This window comes from Cyanistes caeruleus, chromosome 3 (genome assembly GCF_971803275.1).
Source record: "Cyanistes caeruleus chromosome 3, bCyaCae1.hap1.1, whole genome shotgun sequence".
Lineage (NCBI taxonomy): Eukaryota > Metazoa > Chordata > Aves > Passeriformes > Paridae > Cyanistes > Cyanistes caeruleus.
The window spans coordinates 87,086,014-87,107,734 of NC_141703.1; the positions used below are offsets into that span (position 1 = coordinate 87,086,014).

The 21,721-nt window shown below is 41.7% G+C and overlaps 1 protein-coding gene and 1 long non-coding RNA gene across 11 annotated transcripts in view; one reads left to right on the forward strand and one right to left on the reverse strand.

Moving 5' to 3' along the window:
* Nucleotides 1-21,721, forward strand: part of EPHB6 (EPH receptor B6) — a 68,136-nt gene that overhangs the window by 14,420 nt on the left and 31,995 nt on the right. For 6 of the 10 annotated variants that reach the window (XM_086882546.1, XM_086882550.1, XM_086882545.1 and 3 more), the window contains exons 2-4: nt 4,802-5,020; nt 15,351-15,415; nt 17,942-18,638. In XM_086882546.1, the coding sequence (XP_086738672.1) occupies nt 4,927-5,020; nt 15,351-15,415; nt 17,942-18,638 (856 nt within the window). In that variant the 5' untranslated portion in view covers nt 4,802-4,926. Of the gene's footprint in view, nt 1-4,801; nt 5,021-10,417; nt 10,491-10,525; nt 10,620-10,762; nt 10,888-15,350; nt 15,416-17,941; nt 18,639-21,721 lie in introns of those variants that run through there. The other 4 variants (XM_086882543.1, XM_086882548.1, XM_086882544.1 and 1 more) reach the window with 3 other exon arrangements.
* LOC111937839 (uncharacterized) lies at nt 8,579-10,398 on the reverse strand. Its single transcript, XR_002868785.2, has 4 exons — nt 10,289-10,398; nt 9,101-9,247; nt 8,837-8,867; nt 8,579-8,723 (listed from the first exon to the last, which is right to left on the reverse strand). It is a non-coding gene; the product is annotated as an uncharacterized LOC111937839 (long non-coding RNA).

Below are 21,721 nucleotides of genomic sequence, written 5' to 3' on the forward strand. Positions count from 1 at the left end.
CAAGACAGGGATTGGATGAATTCCTAAAGAGATACTAAAGGCAAGGAATTGAGGGGTGTTCTCTAGTAATCTTTGTCTTATATTTGTGGATACCAGAGGAAGAGTAGGGAAGAGGGTCACATAGAGGCCAGGCTTGCAAGCCGTCTGTACACAGCACCTCTTCCTGGCACTGGGGACACGAAGAAAACTTGGCTTAGATGGACATTAATCTGCTTCTGTGTTTTCTTGAATTTTAAAATGCACAACTCAAAGAAATAGCTATATTCAGGCCCTTATCTTTTCTCCAGAAAGCTTGTGCAGTACCTGAACAATTCTAGGCTTTTTCTTAATTCTAAATGCATGCTTGAATTCCTCCTGTTTTAGCCAGACAGATGCATGGTTCAGAAGAGTGTTTAATGCTATACCATGTCAGGTTCTGCAGGTGGTGTCTGTCAGAGGGAAACAGGGCCACTGCACATTGTTTTCTGATCTGTGACTACATATTGTCTGTGTAGTAAGCTAGAACATTCTTCAGTGAAGGTCTGTCTAAAGTTTTGTGGTTGGAGTCAAAAGGTTAAGAAAAGGAGGGGTTTTGTTCAAAGCTTAGGTCCAGAAGAGCCTGTGGCCAGCACAGAATTAACACAGTTTATCTAGCTGTCGCTGGTTTTGATCAGTCTTAGAGTGCCATGCAAACCTCAGAAGAATAAAAAAGCAGTCCATTCTAAGGAGACCCCTCGGGTTTGTCATGTGCATGACCACCACCATCAAGGCTCCAGACATATTGGGGTATTCTAAAATAAATGACTGCACAAACCCTGGAGCAAACCTCCTTCCTTGCTAACAAAAACACATGCATTGATGGAAGGGAATTCTCAATTAATGCCAACCTGTTTAGCAGCACTGGTGCCCTATGGCTCTTCAGGTGTCATCGCTGACAGTGCTTGAACTTTGAGGGAATCCTTTATTTGCATAAAGAAACTGCTGCAAAGGTACTGGCTGCTTGAAATGCTTTGCCACAGCTTAGGTACAGCATGGGCAGACAACAGCCCTCTTTGTGACAGAAATCTCACAAGCACAGACCTGTACTACTGTCAGTTGTTTTAGCGCATGTGGGAGCACTATCACTGTCTCTTCTGTAGCACTGAGCATCATTTCCCTGGAGATGGTACTGAAGCATTCCCACTTCAAGACTGAGTTCAGAAAAAGTGAGAAATTACAGCACTGGCCCTGTCTGGTGAGAATAAACAGGACTTAAACAGTACCAGTCAAGCCAGGCATGCTGTTTCACATTCAGGGCTTTCCAGCTGAAATGGCTTGTGTTTTCAGTCTTGGGTAGAAGAAGCTTTGAGGTGCTTGGCAAGAGCTGACTCTCTTCTGTTGAGATAGAAACAGAAGACAGCAAAGGAGATTCTGATGACATATAAGGAAGAAAAAAAAAATACCCAGTAAAAAAAAAATCTAAAATGACCCAGTTCAACACTGCTACAGAAGCCCAAAAAGTTGGGGAATCTCCATCCTTGGTGGTGTTCAAAATTCATGTTGACAAGCTTCCCAAAGAACTCTTCTCCCTTGCTGGTTGTTCAGTTAAGAAACCAGGATTCTTGAGAATAGTGGCAGTGATTGTATTTATCTCTTTAACTGAGATCTCAAACATAAATTTTGGTAATCTAGGTACCACAGTGATGGTGCTAAAGTAAACAGTCATGATAACTTTGGTGAATGATGTAAGGAGACAACCCAGAAACTTCCAACTTCCATCTCTTGGAGCTTCGTGTTACAGTAAAAGTCATATGTGACTGATGTTTTCTGACTGCTTGGGATCTTCACAGTTTTATAAGTTTGAATCATTAAAAGGCATTTTGATCCTCTGGAACTGTCACTTCTCAGATGCTTTAAAATTTTCAGGACTTCCCAGGAGATGGAGATCATTCCACTAGCTAAGGAAATTTATGCCTAAAAATGGGTTAAATCCTTTAAGGAAAGGTTAGCATAAGAGGATTGACAGCTGGAACATGAGTGGCAAGTTCATGTACTTGGAGGAGAGAAAGGATGAGAAACAGTATTTAAGGAAGTTTATCAAGGGATCCTGTGCACAGAAGATGTATTGCTTTACAGTTGGATTTGGAGGAGAGTGGGGAATAGTGGACTCCATACTCCATAGCAAAGGGAAGTAATCTTGCTGAAAGCAGTTTTGGAAGAAGTAACTAGCTGAGAAGATGCTTGTGTGGACAAGAGAAGAGGGTGGTTTGAAAGTTGGGATGGTTTGAGGTTTCTGTTTACGTAGTTTGGGGTAGGGTAGAAGTGGTAGGAGAACTGAAGAATGGAAGATGAGCGTCTCTGGGTGTAGTCAGATTCTGTACACATCAAGTGCTAGGGGGAAGGGCAGGGCAGTGGTTAGCAATTTAGGGGCTCAGTACTCTTTAATTCACAGAGGCCAGTGCTTCCCTCCTACTCTCCCTTAAATGCTTCCATAATGTTCTCTCTATCCTTCACTGTGGAGTAAGCATTTTTCATTGAGGTGTGGAAGAGGCAGAATAAAAATAAAAATATAAAAACTAAAACAACTAAAAAAAATACCTTTTTTTATCTACTAAATCACTACCAGCTTTTTGATTTAACCACAGTTTATTTCAGGGAAAATAATTGCCGGTCTAATCCTGACAAAGGCTGTATGATTCCTCTTGGAGAGCACTGTAGCTTTGGTGGGATACAGGGCCAGCCAGATGTTGTAAGAGAGATGTGCAGGTGAGGAGAGCAGCAGAAGAACAGCTGGTTTCCTTGGAGCCAGAAATTGTTTTGTGTCTGGTTTCGTGTGCGAGGGGTTTTTTAGTTCTATCTTTTCTGTGGCAATTTCGATGCTATGGCCTGAGATCCAGCAGCCAAAGTATATTTGGGTTTGGTTTTCTGCTTTGTGACTCAGAAATTATGTGACATGAGAAAATCTGAATTGTGAGCTGTTTCCAAGTCTTCTGCAGATAAATGAAGTCCCATTGACAGATATTAAAGTATTCTTCAGTTTGTTTGACCTCTGTTTCTGCATTTGTTTGCCTTCATTATGAATGCTTCAAAGTCTTCATCTCTTAGGATTTTACTGGCCTAATAAAAAACTTAAAGATATTCTAATATTACAGATTGACTGTCAGTACAAATGGTATTTATGTCTCCATGTAGATGTGTCTTGCAGGCTTGATTTTGGTGTACCCAGTCTTAGTTTTGGTGGCTCAGGCAGCAGTCTTCACTCCTGTTCCAGGAGAGCACTGCTGTGAGCTTGGATAGTTCTTTCTGTAAAGAAGAACATTCTGATCTTTCACCCTGGAATGTTCTCCTTTCTGCAGTTGCATTCAGTGGTGTTTTTATTCCATGACATGTTGTGTTGTATACATGCTAAATAAACTAATAAGCAGTACCTGTATTATATCCATCCTCACATTTAATCTTCATTTTTCCTCAGTTATACTTAATGAACTTTATTTTTCTCTCTCCTCTGAAGTCATGAATCGAAGTTTCTGCCTCTTGCTGAGATCCCTTTAGTTTCCTTACATTTTAGTGATGCTCAGAGTGCCTTTGGTTCATCTGTCTTGGGTGCTTCAGGTTCTTACTTGGGGCAGCAGAAGACACAACTGTTCCATCCTGTCCAGAATTTCTCTCCCTCAAAAAGCAAATCTAAATTGCACTCCACTGCCTTTTCGCATACTCCCCAGGCTGCTTTTTCCTCTGCTATGCCCAACTTGCTCAAATCCCCTATTGCAAGGGTTTCAGATAATTGCACTGAGTCTGCCCCTTTTAATTACAGCTCTCCCCTCCCTCTTTCAGCCAAGTTATTGAGCCATTTCTGTACATTGCCTGAGACATTTTTCTTTCTCCTTAGCTACGCTTCACTGTGTCACTGAAGATATTGGAGCATTTTCAATGCTCTGCTCAAAGAGCACCTGAAGAAACAAAACGTACTGGCTTTTTGCATGCAACCTACATATTACTGTGATATTTCTCTGGTGGGCTGAGAATTGGACAGATGGAGCTAGAATTACCTTGCTTAGCAAAATTGTTATGCTGTATTGATCTAATGCAATGCTGGATTAAGCGACATGCTGCTCCCTTACTGTAAGATAAGCTTTTATGTCAGGTTCTTAACGGTGGTGGTAGAGTTTTGTTTGGATTTTTTCCCACTTAAGATAATAAACTTGGACTTGTGTGCTTTTTCTGGCTGTAATGCAGGCTCCCTGTTTGACCTTAAATATCACAACGTTTGCTTCCTCACGTACGACATATCAATGGGAAAAATACTGTCCAAGTTGGTAGTGTTGTGCAGTCATATGCTTAAAGGGACAAATGCCTGCATCTGAAATGCAGTTACAAGTGTGTCAGCTGTGCAGATTTGTTCTGGCAAAAACTCTCCCATCATGGCTACTGCCCTGCAGAGGCCTTAAAAGGCAAAGTGTAAATTACAAGAGACAGAATTTGAAAAGCATACAGGGGAAATGGAATGGACACCTTCCAAGAAACATTGCCAAAGATGCAGAAAGGATCGGGACTTCAGTAGTAGTACAGCCTATACTGCAGTAGAGATTTAGCATTGATTTGGGAACCACACTGTCACTGATGCCATGAAAAGTCTCAAAATCTTTGTCTACTGGCAGTGCACAAAGCACCTGTGACTGACTGAAGTCTTGAGGGGTCAGTAGATGGTAAATACTGGGTCTGTGCTACTCCTTTTCGCCTCTAACTTGGAAGTAGTAAATGATGAAGCAGTTGTGTAAAAACTGTCAGTTTCGTGTTAGAGTGACCTGATTTCTGTTTCTACCTTCTGTTTTTTCTTAAACAGTATTTCTCTGTGAAGACCTCTGTGCTTTAATTTGGGAAGATACTAAAACAGTCCAAGAAATCTCAGACCATTTCAAGGGAGTGGTGTGTGCTTGTTGAAGATGGTGGTATTTACAGAGAATCTTCATGGATTCTAATGCTGGCATCAGTGCAAGAAGAGTGTCGGGAATGGGTTGGCTCTGGATGGTCTTCTTCTTTCATCTAGTCACCTCATTAGAAGGTAAGAATGGATGTTTTGCAACAACTTTGAAGAGTTTTTTGTAGAGGTTAAAAAAAAAAAGTGTGCTCTCCAGTATGCTTATATCCTAGTCCAGATGAGCACTGAGCACGTCTGTTTGATGATTGATCACTATCTCTTGGGATTTAAAAACTTGTTAGTATTGTTTCTAATGGGAGAGGCAAACCCTCTTATGAAGGATCATTAGTGAACAGTACTACTAACTATCTCAGATGTGCCTGCCTCAAAGAACAGATTTTTTTTTTCTCCAGGAATAAGCCCCTTGTTTATATTTTACGTGTATTTGATTCTTGTGTTCCTGTTCTTGCACCACGTTTGCTTTGTGAAATGATCTCTGGATTTGTACTGCTTGAGAAGACAGCACCCAATGGGCTGAAATCAAGAGTTTTTGTCTCACCTCTGAAAAACTTGCCTCAAATAATAGATATGGAGAGAATGTTTTGCATTAACAAGAAGAGACAGTTCACAATCAGCCAGCAGACAGAGGGAGAAAGCGCTGAAGGCAGGGTAGGGGAAAGGTAGGCAGGGGAAAAGAGGTGCCAAGAAAAAGGTAGAAGAAAGAATAGATGATAGAATGGAGGGCGATGAGAGCAGGAGATAAGATTAGAGCTATGGAAGAGAGTTAGAGAAGGGCAGAGGTACTGTAAACAGTCCCCTTGTTTGTTCCAAGAATATCCTTGCAGCTACATGTGCTCAGTGAACTGTACTGCTTTGTGATGAATGTTCATCTCTTGCATTTCTGAAAGCCACTGAAAGAGGAGAGGAGGGAGAGATGGAATCAAAGGGAAGCAAGGAAAGACCTAGAGAAAAGGAAAGGAGAATAGTGTGAGATCTAATAAAAAGAGGAAAGCTTGTTAAAGCATCCCTTCTCTTAATAGGAAGGGAATGCAGTGTGTGTGGGAAGTTCAGAGACTAAATAATTGATGTAAGATTATAATACAAATTCTTAAATCTCTGAAATTCTGTGAATTACTCATTTTAAAATTGTATTACAAATTACTGTGTAATTCCTCATGTAACTGGTAGAGAAACCAAGATAGCAAAGGGGGGAAAATGTAAATTCTCTCTGCAAATATTAAGTAACTGGGCGATGCCTGGACAAGTGAACGTTTTCTTTAATTCAGTGCTCACTCCTGAAAGTTTGTAGGGATAAATGAGTTTAGAAAGTACTGTGTGATACAGCTTTACAGAACACATAGTTGACCTGCCTGGATTGAAATAGGACAGTAAAATTCTGCCTGTGGAGAGGAAGCAGTAAAAGTGCCCATGAACCAAACTTCAACTCTCAATTCAGAGTCAGGGTAGTCAGCATCTTCCTTGTGACTGTACTGCATGGTCCTAAGTTTGCACTCCAAAGCTGATTTACATCTCAGGTAAGTATTTTTGTTGTGGTCAAAAGTCAAAGAAAAATTATATGGTAAGGGAGGAAAGTCTGATGATAAGTATGTAGAAAGCTTTGCTTTAGTGTGGAGTTGTCCATAAGGAAGGAAAAAGGCCCGTGGCTTGTTTGTTGACTCATTATTATATACAGCAGAAACTTGAAATTCAGGTTTCAGACCTAAGTTGAAAAATATAGGGAATATCCAATGTGGTCTTTAGTTTTTGGAAAGCTTCTCAGAAGTTTCAGATGGTGTTTAAAATACATTTCACCTCTAACTAAAGAGAATTGACCGAGTGGGAAAATCAATTCTTCCTAGTGTTTCTCAGGCATTTGAGTTAAAGTCTGAATGTAAATCACTTTTTGTCTCAAACTAAATGTTGTTCAAACTTTGTTTGAAATTTTCTAAACCTTAATGTTAATCATTAAGAAAAGAGGGAGAAACTCTCTAAAAGAAATAGAGAGGGGAAGTAGTCAAAATATTCAGACCATCTTTATATACATTATGAAAAGAGCAAATACTTCTTAGGCATAATGCCTCTCAAATAGAAAGAAGGCAGCATGCTTTTACAGGACCTAATGGGACTTGAAACTCCCTCATGACTCAGAAGTAAAGACGTTCTTGTAAGCAATTGAAATTATTTTGTTGGTATTGGTTTTAATGCATAACAAGGAGACATGAGGCTGAATTTATTCAATACAGCTCTAGTATTTGGACACACTGATTTCATTAGGAATGAGCATGTCTGTGCAAAGTTTTCCAGACATGATTTTTACTCCAAAAGAAAAGCCTGAATGGAAACCTAAGGGAAGGCTGCTTTGCAAACAGAAAACATTTGTATACTTATTATTTTAGCCTTATGAAAAGAAACAAAATTTCACAGAAGTTTTCATTAAGATCACATTTCTCAGTGTTTATAGTTCTGCAAGAGTTTTTGAGGATTTACTTTTGAGAGCATTACTTCTGAGCCACATGCTGGGTGAGGTAATAGATTTTTCCTTTTTCTCAAAGCTACATAAAGAACTGCAGTAATTTTATTTCTTTGAAAATCTATGGATGTATGTAATTACAGTTTATCACTGAATATTTAAATTAACATTTTAGGTTAACCTCTCTGATTGTAAAAATTTGTGAAGCATAGAATTTAAGAATGCTTGATGGGCTGCAGTCAAGACAGGTGAGAGCAAGTGATAACTTGTTAATGAAATAGCTCTTGCTAAGGCACTGGGATCAATTTTATGCAGAATATTAGTTTTGCTTTGATGGCATTATAAATGTCTACAGCTGTAAACACCGAGTTCATTTTGAAGAACTCATTAAATATGTTCCAGAGGAATGGTGTGTTCTGTATGTAAGGGACTGCATTTATTTTACAACAAGCTCTTAAGCTTGCAGAACAGCTGGACAATCTTTCTAAGTATCTTGCAGAAATTCAAGATACAGAGAGAATAATTCTGCTTTGGTAAAACCTCTGCATTATTCTCTTTGGCAAAAGAGAATATGGAAGAATATGGAAGAAAAAAGGCAGTGAGCTCAGACATTTCATTTTCCCCCTATTTTTTCTACCAACTGGTTGTTATCTTGGGCTGTTGAAAATAATGTATTGATTGTTCAAATTGGCTTGCCTTTGAAGTGGAGGAAAAGATATCTTCCTCAGAGGGATCTTCAGAGCAAAAAATACCACTGTCTTTTGGTTTATTATATGCAGTTTAGTATATACAAAGAAAGGTTTAAATTATTGTCATTTTACTTTGGGGCGTGGGGGGAAAGTGAAATTAACTTTTTAGTTTGATTGCTTGTGATTCACATGAGTTATTAAAATCCTAGCACACATTTTCTTCACAGCTCTTTCCTGACGCTCTCCTGTGTGCCAAAAACTTTGGCACATGCTTGGAAAGCCCAGGGCTGAGGAATATCCTGTTGTAGACACGCAGAAGGTGAATGAGACTGGGCTGGATGTGCAGCCTGTTTGTAAAGGGGAACTGACAGGGGTTTATCCTCTTGGTCAGTCTCAGCAGCTCCATTTGATTGATTTTCTTCCATAATCGATTTCTGTGTAGTTCCTGTGCTAGGGACATCCCTGTTCCCAGGTTTGTACCATGCCCTGTGTTGAATCTGTTCTCAGACTGCTGCTTGGAGGCCAGTAGGACAAGAGAGACTATTCATGCTGCAAATAACACTGTTTATATTCAAAGCTAATTAAAGCTTCATAGAAAAGGAATGGCATTCCTGTAGTGTAGAGTCTCCAGGATTTTCAGTGTATGCTTTGGTAAAACTTGGGAAGACATAAGCTCACTTTTTAGAGTCTATGAAAAGAAGCAAGCAGGAAAACATAGATAAGCATTAAAAGTCATGCTGTGCTGTCATTGGAAGTAGCTGGTTTGGTGCAGTGGTAGTTGGACCCAAGTTTTAGACTTACCAGTGGCTGTTTGGAGAATGAACTTCTTTAGCTGTGGAAGAGTAGATATTATATTGTATCACCAGGAAGGTTGTAGATAGCAATTTAACTTCATATGCAAAGTTGGAACTTTTTTTTATTTTAATTTCTTGATGTCTGCATTTTCTGACATCAGTAGTAGTGCAACATGCTAATCCTGGCAGTTTCCTTAGAGCTTTAACAAAAGAAAGGGGCTGGGAAAGAGGAAAATACACAATCATTCATAAAGCTTAAAAACTGTGTTACCTTGCAAAAAGCTGTGTATTTCCATATCCTACACCATTTGGCTGTCATTTCTCTCTTTCACAGATGGTACATAACTCCTGGTTGGAGTGTGAGAATTCCTCCTTGCAGATGACAACTTCGATGTTCTGAGAGTGTCAGCATTTTGCTCTGACATAGCAAGCAGTTAAATTACATTAAACTTCATGGAACTTACTAAACACATATCCCATTGATTCCAAATAGCTTTTCTAAAATTAATTGCATTTGAAAAGGAGCATTGCAGAAGTAATACAGGATCATTCATTGCAGGATTGACAATATAGCTTTATACAAGAAAAAAATTCAAACTCATTTGTCTCATATAGATTGGTTTTGTATATATTCTTTTACATTAGGAGACATATTCTATAACTCTGTAGCTTGATTTTTCATGTTAAGTCATAGCTAAAATTTAAGACATTTTCTTTTAAAAAATAACACCAACTTTTGTGTTGGATAGTTATGAAAAAGTAGCATTTTTTGGATGTTTTTGTTTGGTTTTTTACTTGTTTGGTCAACTCATTTTTGAAAAACAGAATACTTATTGCAGTTGCATATGTCATTAGCTATTGATATATTATTTAATTCACCACAATTGCTGTTTAGTTTTGGAAGAAGTTCTAGTGTATTTAAGGCTTCCCAAAGATTTCACTGTATTTTGTCTCCTGATGATAGACCCCATGCATAAATATATTTGCTTATAAGAGTGATGAAAGGTTCCTGATAAGAGGGTTCTCTCCCCATGCTCAAAGGAGCACAGAGGAACAGTGAAAGGCAGGGGAATCTGAATAACCTAACAGAGAAATTAATTCCCTGACCCAGCTTCTCCCGAGTACTATCACAGGAGTGTGATCAGTACATGGGGTGGGAATGGAACCCATTAAGTTAAATCAGTGGAAGTGCTGTCTGGAACACCTTTTAGATTGAAGGAGATTATTGCAAACAAGGGCATGAGGTTTATTATGGGATGGAGGGAAGATAACCTGCAGAATTTACTGCAGGTTGTTTAGGGGAGTAACCATAGGTATGGAAAGGGAGGATTAAGTGTGAGAAAGTAGAGAGATAAGGGGCCAGTCACATACACCAGCTTGCAGGTCAGTATGGCTGTCAGGCATCTGATCACCACAGTCTATCCTATCTTCTTATTAAATTCCATTTTTCATCAGTTACCTGGGTGAGGGGCCTTTGTGTGTGTGTGTGTGTGTATGTGCATTTATATACCAGCAACTGGAGCTGAACCACAGGTCATAATGGCCCATGAGTCAGTGCTACCAGCAACTGGAGATCATGGAATGGATGAAAATCAAATGCTAGGAGCTCAGGGTGGACCACAGGTCATAGGATCTGTGCATCTGTGATGCAAGCAGCTGGAGTGAGTGAGCTTGTATTAGTGAGCCTGTGATCTCTGTATCAAGGCAGACTAGCTTGATGGTGGAGTTAGTGGGTTGGGAAGCCAGGGGAAGAGCAGAGTCTGGAGGAGGAGTGAGACACCAGATTGAATGTGTGTGTTTCTATGAGTGAGAAAAATGGAGGGGTTTATCTAGTGAGGGATGGTCAACTATCAGGAGGTCCAGGTCAGCTATTCTGGTGGCCATAAATTCTGGGGGTTCTTTGAGAGTACTGTCTGTGTGTTGTGTATTTTAGTGTACCCAGAGACAGGATGATCCCAGGGCCGGCTCCTGGATTGGCTGAGTGTCAAAGACCGCTTCATAGAGAGATCCACAGAATAGCAACCCAGGAGAGCAAGCTCTCAGGGCTAGCACCCAAGGGTAGGCTGCACCCTTAAAGCCAGTTAGTAGAGGATCCAAGCGTGCCTCTGTGTGTGTGAAGGGATGTATCAGTGAGTGGAGGCTGTCTGACTGCTCACAGCATGAGTGGGGCTGGGAGCTTCAGATGCCAGCAGATGGAGAGACCACAGATCCAGAGGTCAGGAGGTTTAATCTTTAAGGACAGTTATTGCAGAGATCTTCACTGTATATAAATGCATATGTATTTCCCACTAAGAGACCTTAATCCTGACCAACTAGAAAGGGGAACAGGATGAGGCCATTGGTGGTGCTGTTTCTCTTTGCATGACTGGTGAGTGCTTCTATCTGTGTTGATCTTTGTGGCTGGCCATTCACAGATGTGCATTGCCTGCATGTGTTTGTGTGTGTGCCTGTTGGGAATACTCACTTAACCCTGCTTTTGGTTGTACCTGGGGCCATGGAGCTGCAGCAGCCTGGCTTGTGTGAGGTTACTGGATTTGACAGGTCCTGACACTATTTTTGCACCAGCCCAGGGAATGATTTCTCTCCCCAGCCTTCTTAGAGAGCATTCACACTCTTCCTGCTTGTTCAAGGCATAATCATAGAAGGCAGAATAAGCTCAGAAATGTTTCAGTTCTTTTCAAGTCTGTTAAGTGAGCAAGTTTTGCTGCTTGGGGCGTTCAGCTCCATAGCAAAGCAAACTCTTTGTTACCTTTTACCATAGTGCCCTTTGCCTTCTACCGGTGTACATTTGGATATGCTCAGAATTCAACTGGACAAGGTTTGGAGCAATCTACTGTAATTTAGCCTGGCCTTGAGTGGGGTGTTGATCAAGATGACCTCTGTACCTCCCTTCCAGCTTGTTTCATTCTGTGTTTCTACAGTTTTAGTACCAGATTCTCACCACACAGGTAAAGGGATCATTTTGCTCTCAGGATCAACTCTCTTGTCTGTGGCTGTAGTTTGCAAGGCTTTGGTTGTATAACTCCCTCTTGCACCACTGCACTGTTAAGACACTGAGGGCAAATGCTCTTCAATCCAGAAAGCTGTTAGGCCATCATTGCCTCCATGAAGGTTGTCTAAGGGTCAGTCATCCTTGGGTGAATTGTCATCCTCTTGCATCAGGGGATCATTTTGTCTATAACACAAGCACTTAATAGTCTTGCTTGAAAGTACTGGCAAAATCTGAAAATTGTTAATGTGCCTATTCTGAACAGCCTGATCTGTCATAGCAGCTTCTAGCCTCTGCCCAGTTTTTCTGGATGTTGACATTATAGCTTAATGTAGCCCAAGAGATTGGTTTGTGATGTAAATATAGAATAGTACTAGCTGAAGTATTTGGGATTTTTATTTCATCCTTTCTGGCCTGCAAGAACTGAGGATACTCAAATGATAGTTCAGATTTTGCAGAGTGTAATGAACCCATTTGACTCTTCTATAAAAAGTGATGTTTTTTTCTTTTTAGTTTAGGGAAGAGAAATACAGAGGAATCTCTCATCAGTTATTTTTATCTTCCTTGAACTAAAATAACACTTGTAATATGAAATTGGAATATCGTTTTTCAAAACTGAGATTAAACCAGGAGTGAAAGAAGTACTGTAGAATTGTCATAATTTCACGTGTTTGAAAGCTTCTAGATTTCTCAGGTATCTTGCCCATTTTTAATGCAGAGTGGAATATTACTCTAATGATACCCTGAGACATCAGTGTTGCCTCTAGCAGCATCATGGGCTCAACTGAGCCTGGGTCTAACCTGATCTTGCAAAACCCTTGATTTTGAGCAATGTTAAAAGGATGCAAGCCATTTTTCTTCCAGGGTGGTAAATTCAGCAGAATATCTCATTTCTATCTGCACTGAAGAACAGCAGAGTACTGGTCTGGCCCTGCACAGTGAGAATGTGGAATGCTACATCAGTCACCAGTGCTAATAAAGTGTCAGAGTGAAGGCTATACCTGTACACATGTAGTCATTCATACTGTTAAATTATGAACACAGCCATGGGTTTGTTTGGCCCATGCCAAATAATCTTGCCACAGACAGTGCCTACACGTAGGTCAGAGGTTAGGATGGACTGAGGACCATTCCTGGGGGGTGGTTTGGATGCAGCCATGCGCTTCTGTGGGGTTGGAGTTCTTAGTCATGGGAACATGAACCATAGTGTGCCTGTTGTCCTCAGAGCTAGAGAGCAGTTTAACAGCTTGTTAGATTTATGAGTGTGCATACAGCTGGTGTGACTGGGGATGTGATTCAAGGCATACAGCCAGTAGGAGAGGGAGGAAGAAGAAAAATAGTGAGGGACTTTTGGCTGTAGGTTGCGAAATGAGATTTATGCACACAAAATTCTTGTGTACTTTTCTTATTTTTCTAGTGGTTTCTGACTTAAAGTATTCACTGTGAAAGGGACAGTTCTGTCTGCTTCAGGCTGTCTACTTCTGTTTGCTTGTAAAATACTCATGGTAAATTTACTGGGTAAATATTACCTTGCTCACTGGTGAGAAGTTGCCTGGAGAATATGCTTAACATGGCAGAGCATGGGCTGCTGAGCAAGTCTTTGTTTCCTTTCTTCTACATTCCTTTTGCGCTTTCTATATGGCTTTCCATGCCCTGATTAACTTCTCTCAATTTTACTTTCTTCTAGAGTTTCCATGGGGTAAAAGCATTATACTTTGGTAAATGGGAGACTCAGATCTGATTAGGAAAAAAGTTTTCTATGTTGAAAAATGGCCTTGTATATTATTTCAGCATATCAAGGCCATGTCTGGCATCCCAGTGGCAAAGGAATGACATGACACAGTGCAATCTCTGTGCCAGGCTGTGCAATTGAGAAGGTAATGGGCATGGGGGAATGCCAGGTTTCTCTGCTGCCAGGACAGCCTAGCTAACACTGTGCCTCAGGGAGGCATAGGCCTTCTGCAGACGTTCTGCTGCTCAGAGGGGCTGTCTGAGCTGAGCTATCCTTGAGAACTGAGCAGCTCAGCATTTCCTGAGGTCTGTAACATAATTTTAGTGGGGCTGTACTTTAGCTGTAACCGGTAGTTCTTTCCAGTTTTGGCAAGCCAGCTCAGGTATTTTGCACTGCTTTTGAATCAAGGAGCTGCATCCTCAGGGAGGTCTAAAAAGTATAAAATGTCCTGTGGGAACATAGGGAATATAGTTTAGGGACATCGGTGAACGCTGAAGTCTGTATAAACTTGTTCACTTGATCATGTCTGCTTTAGGATGAACCTAGTCTTTCCTTTCCAATGATTAATGTGGATGAATCCCCAGGTGTATTGGTAGGGACAGTGACATAAGCAATCCATAAACTGGAAATAAAAACCATTGAGGATTTCTCTCCTGCATTAAACATGGAACAATCATATTATTGAACCTTTGCAAGGTTTAATAATGGATCATGAATCTTATTTGTAAGCAAGCTGGCTGTTGCTCTTAAATTTTGTGCTCGTTTTTTAATCTGTTTTTTGAGGTTTTTTTTAAAGCAATGAGATAGAAATATGAAAATCAGAATAACCAATTAAAGCCCAGAATTTAAGAAAAGCCAGTTGATTTATACAGTAAATATCAACACATGTAAATACCTATTCAGCTGAGCCATTTTCTTATTCTGTGTCCTAAATATACAGAGTAAAGAGCACATGCTTGTATACCACGGTGGTCTCAGACCCTGACACTCTCTTCTGGAGTTTATGTTTAAACTGTGTTTATAGTTTGTACTGTCAAAATCTCTTGTGTGTTGCTTTGTACCCAAGCAGAGAATAGTGTCCAACAGCAGTCAAGGCTAGTATCTGTCTCCAGTGGTGGCTTCAAAAATAATGGAAATGCAGACTATTTGTGGGAATAAGCTAGGCCTGTGAAGTTCTGCATGTACCCTACTCTTGAGCAGTGTGATGCAACAGATTATTTAATACTGGGATTCCTACACAGGCTTGGAATGTAATGCCCAGCTCCAGAACAAAGTGAATCCATTACAGGATCAGCTGGGTTTGGGTTTTAAACTCCCAAAGAAATTTGGTTCCAGAACTTTGAACAAATGTATCTTGGCCTCATGTCCACACTTACATGTGCAAATAAAATGGGCAACCGTAGTTCTAAGGAGACTGGCATGCATTTATGTTGCTCATCTTGTGTCTCTTTCCTTTCCAAAAAGAGAGTGGCCTCATCTGAGTTGCTCATTATGATAACTGCTCCAAGCTGTCAGTGTGCTTATACTTTGCCTGGGAAAGTCTGGTGAGAATATTGCCAAGCAACTTGAGAGTCATGAGTTAACATGATTATGTGCCCAGTGCCTCTGCCCTTGTCTTGGCCCTTCTTAATTTATTAGTATAGACATAACCTGTCATATTTAATCTCAAAACATTAATGTTTATTTTTGGTGTATGGAAGCCCTCTACAAGACAGTCTTGTGAGGAACAGATAAATTTTAGTTTGACTTGGAATAGCACAAAATACTTATTTTATTTATTTGTTTTTTTAATACAAACAGAAATACTTCTGGACACAACTCAGGAGACCTCGGAGATAGGCTGGACTGCACACCCTTCTGATGGGGTAAGCATTTCCCTTGTCCTCTTCTTGACTGTACCTCTGCTGGGAAGATGTGCATGCATCTGATGAAGAAAGGGAAACTGGAAGCAATGAGACTTGGTCTATAGATTCTGTACATATGAACAATTTGAGCACAGTGTATTATGCAAAGCCGAATTATTAAGAGAAAAGGATGCTGAGTGGGATGCTATTGCCACGTCCTTACCCTCTTCCTTCCACTCTGCTCCAGAGACACTAAACAGTTCTCCAGCTACCCCTCCAGATTAGAATAGAATAGAATAGAATAGAATAGAATAGAATAGAATAGAATAGAATATTTCCATTGAAAGGTACCTACAACAATCAACTGGCCCAGCTACTAGCCACTTAATGGCTGACCAGAAGCTGAAGCATGTTATAAAGGGCACTGTCAAATGTCTCTTACACACTGACAGGCTTGGGGTATTGACCACTTTTCTAGGAAGCCTGTTCCAGTGTCTGACCACCTTCTAGGTAAAGGAATGTTTCCTGATGCCAATTCTGAGCTTCCCCTGAGGCAGATTTGAGCCATTGCCATGCATCCTGTCTTGGATCTCAGGGAGAAGGGATCAGCATTTCCTTCTCCCCTTCCCCTCCTCAGGGAGCTGCAGAGAGCAAGGGGGTCACCCCTCAGCCTCTCTTTTCTCCAGACTGGATAAGCCCAGAACCCTCAGCCACTCCTCCCAGTTCACACCTTCCAGCCCTTCCACCAGCATTGTGCCTTCCTCTGCACACAAAGACTTTCCCACCCCTCTGAAGAGGCAGCGGTGCCCAGAAGTGCCGCCAGCACTCCAGGTGAGGCCACACCAGGGCTGAGCACAGTGGGGTGATCCCCCCTTCTGCCCAGCTCTGTTGCCTGTTTGATGCCCCCCAGGACACGGTTTCTGCCCTCTGGGCTGCCTGGGCACACCCTGCTGACTCTCACTGAGCTGCTGCCACCTGCACCCCCAGGGCCCTCCCTGCAGGGCACTCCCCGGACTCCTCTCCCAGTTTGCACTTGTGCCTGCAGTTACTCCATCCCAGGTGCAGGATCTGGCACTTGATCTTGTTAGGTTTTGTGCCATGAATGATTGCCCAATGCTCCCATGGTGTACAAACATTTCAGCTGTGCTCCTGAGCCCTCCATGCTGCCAGGAGCAGCATACATGATCCCAACTAGCACTGCCATCCCAAGTTTATGCCATGCCAACCTTCAGTTTACCTTCAGGTCTCCTGCTGGTATGCCCTTCCTCTGTCAGTTACAGATTAAATCCCTCAATCAATGAGATTAAATCCCTCAAACCAAGTCCCTTCAGTTTATGAGCAAAGATACATTTCTTCCATCAGAACAGTGGATCCTGTCACATCCCAGCACACCCTGTGTCTCAGAGATTCTTAAATGGTTACAAACCCTTTTTGGCAGAGGCACCAGTCCTGAAGCCAGTATTGATGTCTTGGCACCTGTTTCTTTCAAAGTGCCTTACTGCTACTGAAAAGATCGAGGAAAAACACTACCCATTCTCCTGAATTTTTTTATCATTCTTCCCAGGGCCCTGAAAACTCTCTTGATCAACTTTGCACTTTTTGTTGGGACATTATTTGTACCCATGTGAAAAAGCGGGTGTGGATAGTAGTCTGAAGGCTGTACTAAGCTCTTCCATCATCTGCTGACATCACTGAACTGGGGCCCTGGGAGGCTGTAAACTTGCTTAAAAAGATGTTCTGGGCTGCAGATGGGTGCTTCTGTTTGACACCAGAGAAGGTCACGGATGACCATAACTTGCTGTTGTTTCTTCTTGGCAAATGGTCTTACTGCAGATCTTATTAACTGAGGAGCTGGTTGGCCAGACCTTCATGATAATGCTTGAGCAGGTTCATTCTCTTCTCTCTCACTGTGCACGTCCTCTGTCATACCCAGGGCCTTGTACCTATTCTGAAAAAGCTTGTTGAGAGGGTAAGAAGGGTTTTGTTTTATAGCTTTGTGCAGGAACCTGCTTCTACCCGTCTTTATTCTTCCTCCAGGCACAAATCAGATCTGGACCTGCCCCTGTAGTGGCCATGCTGAGTGGTTTATGTGCATAGGAGATGTCAGAGCACAGCTCCCACTGTGGTAAAAAGTAGAAGGGACTTCTGCTTTAATGTGTTTTCCAGAGAACAGTGTCTAGTTGCTCTGTCTCATTTGTTTGTGTCCTTTGTTTTGTCTCTGGAGATAAGAGATGGTAAGATAGGAAGGAAGAAAGTGTGACTCTTGCATTTTAAGATTCTTGATGTCGTGTGACCAAGTTTGCATGATTTATGTTTTCTGTCACAACAGTTCTTACTTCAGAGCTTTGACTGCCATTCTTTACAGGGTCATACTCTGTCTAGAATGCTCTGCTGCACATGGCATCAACAAGTTCAAATCTTGTCATAGGCACGGCAAGGAGAAAGGGAAGACAAAGGCCTGTCCTGTATTTTTGGGGCAGCTGAATACTGAATCCTTTTTTTTTTTTTTTTTTACTGTTTCTTTTTTCTCCTCTGTATCCATTGTAGTGGGATGAGGTAAGTGTCCTGGATGACAAGAAGCGCCTGATCCGAACCTTTCAAGTGTGCAACGTGGCTGAACCAGGTCAGAACAACTGGCTGCGCACTCACTTCATAGAGCGGCGCGGAGCCCACCGCGTCCACGTCCGCCTCCGCTTCTCAGTGAGGGACTGTGCCAGCATGCGCACCGTGGCCTCCTCCTGCAAGGAGACTTTCACGCTCTACTACCACCAGTCGGAGGCTGACATAGCCTCTCAGGACATGCCAGAGTGGCGCGAGGGCCCCTGGACCAAAGTGGACACTATTGCAGCTGATGAAAGCTTTTCCCAGGTGGACAGCACTGGGAAGGTGGTCAAGATGAATGTTAAAGTACGTAGCTTTGGGCCGCTCACCAAGCAGGGCTTCTACCTGGCCTTCCAGGATTCGGGAGCCTGCATGTCCTTGGTGGCAGTCCAAGTCTTTTTCTACAAGTGCCCAGCTGTGGTGAAAGGATTTGCCTCCTTTCCTGAAACGTTTGCTGGCGGGGAGAGGACGTCGCTGGTGGAGTCCCCGGGGACGTGTGTGCCCAACGCTGAAGAGACGAGCACGACGGGCTCCTCGAGCGTTCGGCTGCACTGCAATGGGGAAGGGGAGTGGATGGTGGCCATTGGACGGTGTACCTGCAAGGCTGGCTACCAGCCTGTGGACGATGAACGAGCCTGCCAAGGTGAGACAACTTTTTTCCCCTCGCCCTTTGGCAGCCATTCTCTCATTGGTTCTCTGTGTCAGCAATATTTGGCCCTAGCCAAAATTTCACAGAGCTGGGAGAGTAAATCATTTCTCACAGAGATCGCCTTGTAGCAGCCTCTTCTCACACATTTAGCTCCTCAGACTGGAGTTGGAGTGACCACTTTGTTGTGGTTTAGGAATGGTGTTCTCTAGTTTGATATTGCCACTAAAACCACGCTGCCCCTCGCTCCCTCTTCCAATTGGAAGTACAAAAGGCAAAGATCATGGATTAAGATAAGAACAATTTACTGGAAACAGCAGTGAGATCATAGAATAAATGGTAACAGTAAAAATATTAACAACAAAAGGTGTAAGACAGATGGTTTACATGGGAAGTGACAATGAACTAACACCAATCTGATTGGCTGTTTCTGACATGCTTTCTCCGAGCAGAAAGGAATGTCCCTTTCCTTGGAGTCTGTCTTCCCCCCAACCCTGTCAATGATAAGGGGTGGTGTAGCATAACATCTGGTCCTGGTTACACCCACATAACCATGCCCACTCCCAGCTAATGCAAAAAATTGTCCTTGTCTTGGCTGAAGCCAGGACACCACTGCTTGCTGCTAGGAACATGTTTGGAAACTCCACCAAGGCCTTAGTTACAGCTGCCACCAGAAACAGCCTCTCAGGGTACTTATAAAGAAGTAGCAGGAGCAGGAGCTGTCACTAAGCCAGATCTACCATAATTCCACTTCTTTACCAAGAGGCAGCAGCACTAGAAGAAAGATGCCACATGGAGGACAGCTGAGCCCAGAGCTAATACCCTCTCTATCCTAGTTATTTCTGGCCCTTTTGTTAGTGTATAGTAATAAAACTTTAAAAAGGGGAAACAGCAGCAGCCTGGTCATGGGACAGAGAAAATGTGGCTCTGTGAACCTGTCCTGACTAGAAAAAGCAGTAATAATGGTATCATCATTACCAATAATGTACTCTCTGCCCCAGGGCCAATGGTATTTCTGTGACATGTCTCTAGGAGGAAGTAGAGTTCATTACATATCACCCAGAAGTGGTATTGGGCTAAAATTTGGCCAAGCCTGATCACCCAGTCTAATGTCAGGACTGTGTTCCTATCTCAAGCTTCGGACAGTCCATTAGAGCAAACTGCTTATGTTGGTTATATAATTTGTGTATGAAGTTCTTCTGGTGCTTCCTTTGTTTTAATACACATTTACTCATAATCTCTCAGGAGTGTAAAATGTTGCTGCACTACACTTAGTAGTCTAAAAAATAAATGCTATATGCAACCCAGTTTTGGCTGCTGACAAAATTTAGAAGTTGGATTTATTCAAACAAGAGTTCAGCTTGGACACGGAATGTACAAATACTCTGGTTAACACCAAATGCAAATGCAACAAATAATGGTTGTCAATAATATGTTACCTTAAATTCCTACTTCATGAAGTGATTTGGGTCATGCAAAATAGCTTCATTATTAAAATAGTTTTATTTTTAAGATACAGGTCATAGTGCTGGAGACTTAAAAAGCAATTAAAATTGATAAGTACTTTTCATTTGTTTAAACTTTGAGAATAATTAAAATATGTGTGCCTTTTTATCCTGTTCATTCTGAGAGAAATGTAACTACATTCATTTGGTGCTGCTCCAGAGCCAAGAAGCTCTGATGCAGAGCAGCTCTGTATGGCACTAAATTTGTTGTCTGCATGAGTAGCATGACTAGTTCACAGTCTAAATAAACTGCCAGTCAATAATTTAGTTTCAGATAGTAGTTTTAAGCAGTCAAAAAAAAAAAAAAAAGAAAAAATAAGGAAGATTTGGCTTGCCAAATAAAAAATAAAAATAAGGATTTTTTAAAAACAACTTGTCTTCCATTTTTCGTAGTATTCAGTGAAAGTTGATACTTCCTTGCAGCTTCATTGTCATAGAAGCTGGAGATAGATGAAAATGATTAATATTATAAGGAATAGCTGAAATAATGACAGTCTATCAAGCTACAAAAGTCAGTTCCTATCCCAAGATTCCATGAGCAGCCTAGAGCAGCCAGTGACAACCAAATATGAATAACGTTAAAGGGTATTCTTTTCTCCTCATGTTTCTTTGATCACTCCTCTGGCTTGATCATCCTTCCTGGTCTCTTCTCCTGCTAACAACACGTTGCTGTCCTGTCTGAATGAAGCCACATTCAGCTCGTGTCCCCTTGCTTGGTGTTTCTCTTCGTGGAGTCCTCTGCAGCCCTTCTTGTCTGTCCCTCTGTCCGTGTGTCCTCCCTTCCTAAGAGCAGGCGTACACCATGATACAGAGCTGCTGCGGTGTTCGAGATGAAACACGAAACAAAAGCAATAGCTCAAGGGCAGATTTCCACTGATGATAATGCAGAGAGGTGTTCTTAATAAGACTGAAGAATCAACCAAGGATAAGAAGGAGAAGCAAGTTTCCTTCTTACACTTTGGTAGAAGAGTGTGTGGGCATTGCCTTCCCCCTCACCATATGCAAGCCCGTGGAGTCCTTCCTGGACCAGCTGTTACCTCTTTATTTAGAACAACAAATCTGCCAAGAGCCATTCTGGGCAGATAGATAGAAAGCCCTTTTTTTCCCCCTGCCCCCATCATGATTTAAGGTACTTTCTTTCTTTCTTCACTTTTATAAGACTGCCTGCTCTATGTTACTATACGGCAGATTTCTCCAGCTAAATAGAAGAGTGAAATAGCAACCTTTAAGCAAGCCCTTTGGGTGATGTGGGGTGCAATCTGCGTGGGATTTACTTTTGACTTTATCTGAGTAGACTTGTCATGCTGAACAGTCAGAAAAGAGAATGGCAGTTTACAGAGGAAAAAAGAAGGCTGGGACCTTAGTTTCTTTTCCTTCTGTGGATGTTCACACACAGGGTGCCTTGCCGTGCAAAATCATATAGTATTTCAATTACCAGGTGCTTTTGAAAATAATATTTAGAATTTATGACTGGGACTTTTTAAAACATATTTCAAAAATTACAAATGTAGACAAAAAAGAGTGGAGGATTGACTGCCTGATAAAGTGCTAAGCTGACTTCCAAATAAAGAAGGA